We start from the raw sequence: 11,562 nt of genomic DNA on the forward strand, positions 1-11,562 counted from the left end.
AATTATATAAGATAAGTAGGTAATTAATGTAAATTAAACAGAAATTTTTTTAGTAAATTGTATTAAAACATACTAAAAGGCGGTTGCCGCGTTTATTATTAATAGTAATAGTATAAGATTATTCTAATAGATAAAAAGCTGGGAGCCTGAAATTCAAAATGGCAAGGCGAGTATGGTAAATTTGTAATCACGCGTCAGGCCCCAGCTGTTCATCCCCACCCTCTCTCGCCAAACCGTCACCGGAGCAAGCCTGCCTCCTCTTCCTCACGCTTTTGCTAAACCAGATCTACAAGAAATTGAGCTCGATTCGAATCAATCCAAGGCTAGAAGAGAATACGCATTGATTCGAATCGTTAGAGGCGTCTTCATATTCAACCCCACCAGAAATGGGGGATTTCAATTTAGCCCTAGTGATCGTTGCAATAATCGTGTGCGTGCTGGTCTTCATATTCAATGTCTACCTCCTTGTCAATTACCAGCACCCTGATGATGCCAATCAAGCCTACTTCCCCAAATTCGTTGTTGTTCTGGGGCTCTCCATCGCCGCCATCTCTATTTTAATGCTCCCGGCAGACGTTGCCAATCGACAGGCCTGTCGCCACGCGATATATAATGGCGCGTGCAACCTCACGCTTCCGATGAAGGATTTGTGGCTCGCTATTTATATAGTGGATGCAGTTCTTGTTTTCTTTGTTATCCCGTTCGCCATGTTTTATTACGAAGGAGACCAGGACAAGTTGGGATTCTCAGACACTTTTTTCTTCTCATTTTTGTTCGATGTCTTCTGTTTTGCGTTTGTGTATGGTTTTTCAAAATGGTTATGGCTATTTGTTGTTCAGGAGTGTGGGGAAGAGGCTGAAAAGTGCACTAATTTGGGTGATTTTGACAGCTGTTGTTTGCGCTCTTCTTCTTGGGATTCTATACGGTAAACTCTCCATAAAACTTTGTGAGTTATTTTTAGTAGGGTGATGTTCTCGGTTTTGATTTAGCGTGAGATTTGCTCAAATAGGTGTCAAATTTGAAAAGTGTGCTTTGAATTACTAAGTAACATAGTTAAATTGGGAAGCCTTAAGTTATTTAGTGAATCTCAAGCAGGTTCATGATAATTATTTATTGTGCTATCAATAATATTGTTGGGTCTTTATCTGATATGACCTCAAGCGCATAATGTCTCAAGTCTGTTATCACATCTTGTTATCTAAGTTCACTCGATAATGCAAATTTTCGTTCTTATTGGTTCACACGCCTGTGATGAATAGTACTGGCTTGTGATTTATGCCTTGTAATTTTTTCATTTGTAATCATTGTAATTGGATGATATCAACTTTAGGATGCTTTGATAATATCTGCAATTCCAAAATGTTGATGAGAGAAATTGATTCCACTGCTAAACACGGCAGTATCGTTCTGTGGCATCACTCGCATGAATAAGTTGCTTTCAGTTGCACTGGTTTTCACATTCTGTACATAAATTTGAGTTGGCAGTGTGATGAATCTTTTCACTAAATAAAGCTTCTTTGTTGAGTTCTAAGTTGTTAAAGTAAGAAGGTAATTCTGAGAATAAAGTTGAATGAGAAACTTCAACACTTTTGTATAATTTTTGGATTGTTTATCACCTAGGGCTTGTGGGAAAGGTGGATTTCACTGTTAGGCACCTATCATCATCTACCTCAAACTTCCCATCATCATGGGACTTCTCCAACAGTCAACAATGTATTGGGAATGGAGCAAAACAGGTCAGGAAACATTACAAATCATTCAAACTACTACTTACTTTTGCTTCCTGAACATTATACTAACTTCTTCTTCTTCTTCTCCCCCCCCTCCCCCCTCATTTTTAGTGCTCTGCATATTCCGCCAATGCTTCATCTGAGACAACTTGGACTATGCGCTCTACCTTCCCGGAATATGTTGTTGCGCTTGCTACAATTGTTGGATCTGTGCTTTTCACTGTATGTCCTCCTGCATTTTTGACAAGAAAAAATTTCCATGACAATGATTGGAGTGTTTCATGAGTTCCTCTTGCATTAGACATGCAATCTGTTCTGGATTTGTGATGTGAATACATGCATAGGTATCTGGTAGAGTATCTAGCAACAGCTATTCAGCTGCACCAAAAAACATCAGAGGCTATTTTCGATGCTAGTATCAAAATGTTTCCTAATCTTGTTGAATAAATAGTAATTATACTAATCTGATTATGCTGGATGAGGATGAGCCATATCTGCTGTATCTGGTTTGGGTTTCTTTTCTGAAATATAGTGCCGTATCACTACATATTCGTTCTCGGCGCTTTAAATTGTTGCATACTTCTCCAGATTTTTGGTGGTGTTGGCATTGCTTGCCTTCCACTGGGACTCATATTTTCATTTATTCGGCGCCCAAAGGCTGTTATCACACGCTCGCAGTATATCAAGGTATGCTTGTTTTTTTAATTGTCAAGTTTCTCTTTCCTTGTGTACATAATGGGAAGCAACTTTGGTCAATTGAAATCTACAAATGCGATTCACAAGTGAGGCTTTATGGTTCATCTCCTATAGGAAGCCACTGAACTGGCCAAAAAGGCAAGAGAACTTAAAAAAACAGCTGATGCACTTCACCAGGAAGAAAGGAGTGGCAATAAGGGAAGAAAATGGCGCAAAAATGTGAAAGCAGTAGAAAAGGTCTGTTGTCGTGCCTTTGCTTCTTTATATATTAACTCTCAGATTCTTCTCGTTTTTGTGTTTTTGAAATAACTGATTTGATCTGATTTGCTGCCTGCTTCTTCACATCTTTCTTATTCCCCATTAAATGGATCTTCCTTTATTTGAAAATCCACATGGATTCATCACTTGTTGAGAATTAGCCATAAATGCTTTTTACCTGTAGGAGGTACTTCTTTTGGAAGAAGATGTCAAGGCCTTGGAAGAGATGTATCCTCAAGGTGAAAAGGTGATGTACGAAGACAATTAATAACAATTCGACTTCATTTTACTATGGTAGTGATGGATTTGAATTTCTCCACCTTCCGCGAAAGGAAAAATGAAAAGGATTCAGATACAGGAATAAAACTGATCATGATGCTGCCAAATTTATGCAGGCTGAAGCAGCTTGGGCTATGACTGTGCTTGGCTACCTTGCCAAATTGGTCCTTGGAGTTCTGGGGTATGGTCCTGTTGTGCATGCAGTCATTTTGGTGCATGCTTCTAATTCCATTTAGAGTTTCTTTGAACGATTGATAGCCCTAGAATGTGAATAGTTTGTTGGAGAATAAAACATTACTTGGAAGAGCCTCAGATATTTGCACACACTCTCTCTCTCTCTCTCGCACACACAGTCCTCTTTCTCCACACACACACAAAAAAAAAGAAAAAAACACTCTCGCAACTCCTCTTTCTTCACACACACACACACACACTCTATCTCACATATCTCTCACACACACTACCCTCTTTCTCTCACACACATATATGACAATTGTCTCTCAATAAATATAGAAAACATGGTTACACAACTTGGTGTTCATTCAAGAAATTTTGAAATCATTTTATTCAAATTAATAAAATGGTTTTTACCAACCCGACCTAACCCATTTACAATCTGACCCATTTGAACCCGTTCATTTGGATCCATTTTGAACCCAACCCATTTTGGATCCGATTCATTTGGACCCAACCCAATATATGAAGCTTGGGTTTTTATTCTTTTGACATCTTCTTCTTAAATAAAACACGCTAATTTATTGATCAGAGAAAGTCACGATACTGTGAAAAACAGAGTATTACACTTTAGCAAACCACAAGGCAGAATAATTCTATGTGATTTTTGGGCCACTTCACCATTGGTTGCTTTCTATTATGTGAAGTAGCTCTTATAATCCCAATAGCAAGCTTGGGTGTTTATTCTTTTGACTTCTTTCTCGCAAATAAAACATGCTAAAGTCATTAAACTTTGAAAAGCAGAGTATTAAGCTTTGGCAAACAGCCGAGCAGAATAATTTAATTAGAGCTCTTATGTGGCTTTTGGGCTCTTTAGCATCTTATTCCTCGGATTATACTCAGTTTCCGGGTCCTTTTGTTTCTGACGATACTTGCTTGTGAAGAAGCTGTGTTTCTGATTCTACTGAAGTGCTTGTATGCATTACTTTCTTCTGTGTTTGGTTTTGCTCTGAAATGCCCCTTTTTCGGTTTTCAACCATGTCTCTATGTCCCATGTAGAGAAGCTTGACCGACTTTCTAAGAATAAAGTATTTGGTTTCTATATGTAGATAACCTACTTATCCCATAAGTAAAATGGAGTACCAAATTGTAGCTGAGTGGGGAAATTGAAGGAAAGCTAATGATAATCATCAAGAAGAAAAAAAAGAAAGAAAGCTAGTGATGGTAGATTCTGCTGAATTAGTGCACAATCTTGCTCCATGAATCTATATGGAGGTACTCAACACTTGGATCTGGAAAGAAGTACAATCGTTGCTAGATGATTTGGATGAATCACCACATATCATGCTCAACTCAGATCTCTGCTTTTTAGCATTTCATGCTTGGTGATATTGCTTAGCTGATTGACAATGTTAAACAAGCTTCATTGCTTTGAGCAGGTTGATTGTTTCAGTAGCTTGGATCGCACATATTGTGATATACTTACTGGTCGACCCTCCTCTTTCTCCATTTCTTAACGAGGTCTTCATCAAGTTGGATGACATTTGGGGTAACATTGAAACTTCTATTTGTGTTTTCTTTTTTACCTTTGTTCGGAATGAGGCATATAGTTGATTGGTTGTTGTTTTCTTCTTCTTCAAGGTCTTCTGGGTACTGTAGCATTTGCATTCTTTTGCTTCTACCTTCTGCTTGCTGTAATTGCTGGGGCGACGATGCTGGGGCTGAAAATTGTTTTTATAACCATCCATCCTATGAAGTATGTATATTTTATGGGTTTCCTTTCTCGTTTTCCTTGACTCTTTGTCTTGGATTTGGTTCTGACTCCTCATTTTTTGTGGTGTCTGGCATTTATTGTTGCCTGACATCTGAACTTTGTCCACAGATGGGGAGCTACACTTATGAACTCATTTCTGTTTAATGTAGGCCTCATTCTTCTTTGCTCAATCAGGTAACTGTCTTGAATTTTGGTGCTGCAATTTTTAAATGCTTAGCTTGATCAATTATTGGCCTTGTTTAAAGGGGACGTGGTTGAGGCTAGTATGTGGATGCCTATATGGAACAATACTTCCATTATCTGAATATGGTTATATAATTTCTGTTATGAACTTGAAGAGACTCTTATCATTTTAACAATTTCCTTCCTTTTTGAAACTTTATTTTGTAATTATTCACCTGGAATGCCTTTTTTTGTTCCCCAAGGTTTGCCGAATTTGTAAATGCTGTTATAGCAGTTTAATATATCGACTTTTGAGGATTGTCACTGTATTATGAGAAGCTTATTTAGTTTTATTTATTTCACTAATTTGTTGCACTTCAATTGCTGCATCTCCTTTTTTAACATTCACATCATGTACTTAACTTCTGCTCCTGAAGAACTTTCAGAGTGATTAATTTTCATTGGTATTGTGCAGTGTGATTCAGTTCTGTGCTACTGCCTTTGCCTATTATGCCCAAGCAACTGCAGCTCAAGAAATATTTGGTCATACCTTGCAATCTCTTCGTGGAATCAAATATTTGTACAAGTAAGTTTCCATAGACTGTATTGCCATTAAATGACTCTTGGGAATGAAAAGTTGTACTAAGAAAGTTTTGGCTGTTTCAGGTACAATGTGTTTCAAATTGCATTCATCGTTTTAGCGGGTCTCACATTTGTATATTATGCGGCATTTGTAAGTCTGCTCAATCGTGAATTTTTTGGAATTTATTTATTGTTTATTTTTGCATGAGGGTGTGATCTTATTCTTTATTTCAGGGGTGGAGAAGAAAAAAGCCTAGCGGCAGGTTCCAGCTTTCCACATAAAGATGCTGCTTATCTGCGCTTGAATCTGCTGGATTTCTTGGTGTATCATTTACAGACTGATGTTAATTCTTGGATGCATGTGGCTCGGTTTTGTTTGCTTTGTTGCCTGGGGAAGACCAGCATCATTCAAGAACCAATGAAATTGCGACACTGGAATTTTCATGATCATTGGGTTAGTATTGCTGTCGCCCCTGCTTTTGCTGCATTCGCTTGTTTTTGACCCCTGTGTATGTATCTTCTATTTTATTATTTTATATACCTGTCTTTGCTTGTACTTATTAACATGTGAGGGCTTGGACTTGTGATTTGAGAATTTAACATTTGATGTAATTTTGTGTCAATGAGCGCTAATATTTGTACTGTGGCTTCTTTGCCATGTAATTATATCCATTGGTGTTTACGTTAATTTGGCGGTTCCCTTTATTTCTCTACTACTACTACTACTACTACTACTACTACTACTACTATTATTATTATTGTTATTATTATTATTGTTTTAGGAGTACCTCTCAGTAGTGGTATAGGTATATCCTATTAACTCATTAGTGCAATAAAATCTTGAAAGGATTCATGCCTGGACGGGGGTTGCAAGGAAGAACCACAGGAGCAAAGCTTCAGTCATGTCAAACTGCTTGCTTCACTTGCCAATAGCTATTTGATTCGCATAATAAGAGTCTATCTTTCTTTCACTTTTCTCACTAAAACAAAAGCTGTCCTTTGCCTTTGTGAAGTCGCATCCACTCTTGATTGTACTTCAGCTCCCAACCAAACGCCTAAGATTTGCATGCTGATGCTGCTTATGGTTGGTGGTAGCTGAAGAATTTGTAATTTTGTGAATTATCAATCCTTGAATTCAGCAGACCGCATTTCATTGGAGAAAAGGATCTCAATTTCCAAGAAGAATAAAGCGTCAGGTACGGGTATAAAATGGAAAATGGTGCAGCATTATTCTCCAGAAAAAGAATGATCCATGCGCGAGATGACATGAAATGACTACAACTAATCATCCTTCCGACCAGTGTCCTGTAAAGAGTTTTTACCTTGTATTGGGCTGGGACTAGATATTGAGCCACTGCAATTGCCGAACAGAAATATGATCAGTTACATTTTGGGTGGTTTTACCATCAGGGCCGACAACATAATATGGTGAATCCTCCGGAAATTCAGATGGCATTGACAACCAGTACAGACTTGGTTCCCAGTTAACCTTCTTCAGGACCTTCAGTATCTCCGCAACTACAACCTTGGATCCTTCGGCCGACAAATGAATTCCATCTCTGCAAAGTCGAGCCAGATAAATAAAACTATCTATTTTTTTCAGTTAACAGGAAAATCCGACTCATTTAAACGTCAAACACTGAAAAGACAACCAACTCTGCGCATGGTAGACTAACAATGACACGCAGCAAGAATTTAAGACAAGAAATCAGCTTAGGCTACTGATTTTTCGTTAGTTCCTTTTCCATCCTTGAGTTAACCTATCAAGAGAATACATAAATTTAAGATAAAACTGAAATAATTTACTTTGGAAGCATGGCCTGCAAGAAGTGATCTTACATTAAGCAAGCACTAGCCCAATCATCCCTTTGCTGAAACGCTGCCCAAAGATTGATGGCCTCAACATCCAATTCTTTACACAACTCTACTAAAGCTTCAGAATATATGCGGCAGGCGTCATTTGTCCGGGCTTGGTCATCAAGTCCTTTCCTGGTTCAGAGGGAAAATATTAAGTATGACGTACAAGAATAGAATTATAATATCGAACTCATTTAAGATAGATTACCCATAGAATTCACGAGCTTTTGCCTCATTGACACGGGGGGAACTAAGGCATATTATCCGTGTCTTGGCTGACAGATTCTGAGATTGATGAAAATGTCATTAGAGTAAATGCTTTAATCTGCAGAGCTAAATCGAAAGTTGGTCTATGGCCATGATGCTAATATAATTTCCTCTTAAAGGGATGGAAAATATGTTTATCCTGTCAGTATTCTTGATTGCTAAATCGAAAGTTGGTCTACAAGTCATTTTTAAGGAACAGGAAGGTACTAAATAATAAAGAAATTACTGCGTTAATACAAACACCATGCTTAGGTTATATCACAAGCACCTAATGTTAATCCAAATTTTACTTATTCCTTCTACAATGGTCCGGTAGTCAAACACAATGTCACACACTTCCAAATCTGCAGTTTCATATAGGAGTTCAAAAGCGGTTGACTCTACACAGAAGGAATTATATATCTGCAAACTTGCTAGAATCACAAGGAATGGATAATACGGAACGAACATTGAGATGGACAATAATCTGTTTCATGTTATCAACATATTCAGGAAGAGGAACATGACCTCCCAGGCCACTTGGATGAGGGTTTGTAGCGTCATTACCGCCAAAGCATACCACTACCAGAGAAGGCTGAACAGCCGCATCCTGAACCAAAAACCATTAAAGAAAAAATATTCTATAAAATAGGAATAAATAGTGGTAGGGGTAGATTCATATTTATACATGAATTCAGAAGAGAAACAATGTTAGCTAATATTTGGAACAAAACACCTTTTGGCATCAATTTCTGTTGGTCTGGTAGCAAGAGATATATATTGTTTTTGTAAAACTGAATGCATGAATCAATACATTTATCTGCCTAATTCAGTATCTAATATATACCTTGGGAAAAATCCGATCCAAGGCTTGAAGAGCCATCCTCGAGTTCCAACCTGAGTATCCTCGCAGTAATACATCCGCCTTCAGCATTTTCCACAGAAATATAGAATTGTTTAGAAATCGGATAAATATGGAAATGGAAGTAGTAACACAAATACTGGAGGCTAATAGAAACAGGATCCACTACAAAAATGATCGATTGAACACTTAAGTTCATCATATGGTTAATCAGTTGAATTGAATGAAATTTGTTCCTTTAGACCCAAAACATGGAAATCCAAATTGCAGAAAATGGTTAAAATGAATGATTCTCTTATCCGAATCCACGATCAATCACAAGCAAACTAGTGTTATCCGCATGATTCTGAATTTCTATTCAATATTGTCAAACAAAAGCATCATCCGGAAGTAATTCAATGAAGTTCAGAGCCAGAAATAAGCTTCCAAATCTTCAAACATAGTACCAAACAAAATATAGCAGAAAAAGATTACCTTGCGAGCATATAGGTCTGCAAGAACAGCACTCCATCCTCCAGCGTTGTTGACCATCTGAACTATGGATGACCCGAACAGCACAAACTTCGGGCGACTCGGACCAACCATCTTTCCTTCTTGTTCTTGACCGTATACGTGCTTTTGAAAGAGGAGCGGTCGGCGTTTGGCTGCCACAATGCTATTGCTACTCACAGTGACGGAGTGGATGAAGGAAGGAAGAAGTATTGTCGTTTTCTAATTCTCCTTTGAAGATTACGTATTCATTTCTTAATTGTTCGGTTGGTCGGCGTAAAAACATTCGTTAGTGCTAGGTATTGGGCCTTTCCCACCAAATTGAAGCCCATAATTCCTCTTTTATTGGGCTTTGAGAATTTAAGAGTCCATTTGTATCCATAATTGGCCCAGTCCAAGAAAGTTACATCCCAACTTGCAGCCCATAATTCTTGTATTCTCAGTCCAAGAAACTGTCTCTGTAGCAGAATGGACATTGCTCTTTTCTCTCCTTCTTCGCTTTTCGCCGACTCCGATGGCAGCTCCTCCGGTGACCTCTATCTATCTTTCGTTATTTGAAAATTAGCCACACGTTTATACAAAATTTACTTTATTTTACATTTAATTTTCAATTTTCATTTGTGCAGAAGAAGAAAGGACTGAATCCCATGAGAGCTTCGTGGAGAGAAAGCACCAATTTCCTGGGATGGTCTGGTTTTACATTTTTTTTTCCTAGATATTAGAAATAAAGTTCTGGTTATTGCTTGTTTAACTTTTTTTTTTTTTTTTTTCACTTCGTATTATATATAAAGCTCGAAAATTAATTAGCTGGAAATGAATGGTTAATTAATTTTTAATATATTTTCATTTTGATGAATTAGAAGCTAATTGATAGGCAAAGGATGATATGAAAGATCTAAGCATCTGATCACTGCGTTACTGACCGCTATCTGTGCATTAGTTGTTATACTTCTCCTGCATTATCTTGTGGCATTGATGTGTATTCTCATTGAAGGTAGTGTTTAGGGGCGTTAAATGTGATGTAGGAAGGTTTGAATTAACGAAGGAGATGTTCATGAGGGCAATATTGCCTCAGTGTTGAATTATGGAGCATAAATTTTTCCAGCCGAGCTTGCTTGCTAGAGACTAGTAATCAGTTGCGGGAACTTTGTTTCTAATGAAAATCATCTGCTTGATGTTTATTTGTGCATTTGGGATTCTGTGCAGGAATTGCTCATCCGGGAATTTTCTTTTCACCAATTAAATGCGAATCTACTGTGGCCTGGTACATTTGCATTTGCGGAATGGTTGGTTCAACACAGACAATGGATAGAGGGAAGGAGAGTACTGGAATTGGGCAGGTAATCCATAATGGTGTGTAGTGCTATACAACTTTTGAATTGTTAACATTATCTTGTAGAATTAATACTCAAGTTTGCAGCATGTCTTTCAGGACTCTTATTTGGATGAATACAAAGCAAGTCTCTAACATTTAGAATGTGCCTCCATATCTTTTGTTAAATGAGGGCTTGGAATTAATAAATAACTATTGAAGGAAAATGTCTATTGCAACAGCTTCACATTTGTTCTTTCCTTAAGGTGATGGAGACTGGCCTCCCAATTAGTTCTCATAAAATCCATCTCCAGAGTTGGAATGCTACTGCCTTACCAAGCCTAGACTGGTTTTATTTGAAAATATTTTTCATCCTTCTGATGGTCATTTTGAGTTCATTGCAGTGGAACCGGAGCTCTGGCCATCTTTTTGCAAAAATCCTTCCAACTTGACATTGCAACATCTGATTATGATGATGCTGAAATCGAGGAAAATATAGCTCATAATTGCCGGATAAATGGAGTTACTCCTGTCCTTCCGCACATAAGGCGTAAATTCTTTTGCTTGATGTTCTCTGATGCTGAAACTTATATAAACTATAGCTCTTTCAATATTGATGAATATAAGATCATGTCTTTTTCTTTCTAGATTCATGGGGTGATGTCTTTCCAACTTCTGATCCAGATTGGGACCTGATTATAGCAAGTGATATTTTACTTTGTAAGTGCTGAGGTTCAGTTTGGCCTTTGTCATATCGGTTTGATGTTTCTTAATGAATAATGATGACTTGGTGGAGGTATAGTCAACAAAGTCAAAGTAACTGTGGCCCCTTTTCCCTACCTTGTCAGAGTTGTCAAACATATTATTTTTAACACTTTTATACCTTGCTCTCGTGTCATGCAGACGTTAAGCAGTACGCCAACCTTATAAAGTCCTTATCATTTCTCCTCAACTCTTACAAACCAAAACCTAGTGAGTCCGTTGCTCGGAGGGATGATGATGACCAGACTGGTACTCTTTCCTGGTCTTAGTGTATTTTTTTTCCCCCATAAAATGTGGTTAATGAATTCACTCGTGTGTGCCGGCTGCCTCAGATTCATGCGCGCATACTCGACCATCATTCTTAATGAGTTGGAGACGC

General features: G+C 37.9%; 3 protein-coding genes across 5 annotated transcripts in view; 2 read left to right on the forward strand and 1 right to left on the reverse strand.

The window, feature by feature from the left end:
• On the forward strand, positions 129–6,343 carry LOC105161540 (LIMR family protein At5g01460). Its single transcript, XM_011079255.2, has 14 exons — positions 129–736; positions 840–925; positions 1,621–1,736; positions 1,842–1,952; positions 2,319–2,417; positions 2,541–2,663; positions 2,869–2,931; positions 3,080–3,144; positions 4,577–4,686; positions 4,779–4,893; positions 5,020–5,085; positions 5,549–5,659; positions 5,740–5,806; positions 5,890–6,343. Exons 1-14 carry the CDS (start codon positions 387–389, stop codon positions 5,935–5,937), a joined length of 1,530 nt encoding a protein of 509 aa, XP_011077557.1. The 5' UTR covers positions 129–386; the 3' UTR covers positions 5,938–6,343.
• LOC105161541 (GDSL esterase/lipase CPRD49) lies at positions 6,053–9,353 on the reverse strand. Of its 3 annotated transcripts, none has more exons than XM_011079257.2 (7): positions 9,095–9,353; positions 8,606–8,683; positions 8,228–8,368; positions 7,721–7,797; positions 7,495–7,644; positions 6,978–7,214; positions 6,053–6,750 (listed from the first exon to the last, which is right to left on the reverse strand). In XM_011079257.2, exons 1-6 carry the CDS (start codon positions 9,203–9,205, stop codon positions 6,995–6,997), a joined length of 777 nt encoding a protein of 258 aa, XP_011077559.1. In that variant the 5' UTR covers positions 9,206–9,353; the 3' UTR covers positions 6,053–6,750; positions 6,978–6,994. The 3 variants fall into 3 exon arrangements, with proteins under 3 accessions (XP_011077559.1, XP_011077560.1, XP_011077558.1); XM_011079258.2 differs by having other exon boundaries at positions 6,053–6,822; XM_011079256.2 differs by lacking the exon at positions 6,053–6,750 and having other exon boundaries at positions 6,837–7,214.
• The window catches only part of LOC105161542 (protein N-methyltransferase NNT1), a 2,733-nt gene continuing 699 nt past the window's right edge, over positions 9,529–11,562 (forward strand). The window contains exons 1-7 of the mRNA XM_011079259.2: positions 9,529–9,638; positions 9,736–9,797; positions 10,316–10,449; positions 10,826–10,971; positions 11,070–11,141; positions 11,325–11,432; positions 11,516–11,561. Coding sequence (XP_011077561.1) covers positions 9,578–9,638; positions 9,736–9,797; positions 10,316–10,449; positions 10,826–10,971; positions 11,070–11,141; positions 11,325–11,432; positions 11,516–11,561 — 629 coding nt within the window. The 5' untranslated portion in view covers positions 9,529–9,577. The remainder of the gene's footprint in view (positions 9,639–9,735; positions 9,798–10,315; positions 10,450–10,825; positions 10,972–11,069; positions 11,142–11,324; positions 11,433–11,515; position 11,562) is intronic.

The sequence above is a fragment of the Sesamum indicum genome, linkage group LG5 (genome assembly GCF_000512975.1).
Source record: "Sesamum indicum cultivar Zhongzhi No. 13 linkage group LG5, S_indicum_v1.0, whole genome shotgun sequence".
Taxonomy (NCBI): domain Eukaryota; kingdom Viridiplantae; phylum Streptophyta; class Magnoliopsida; order Lamiales; family Pedaliaceae; genus Sesamum; species Sesamum indicum.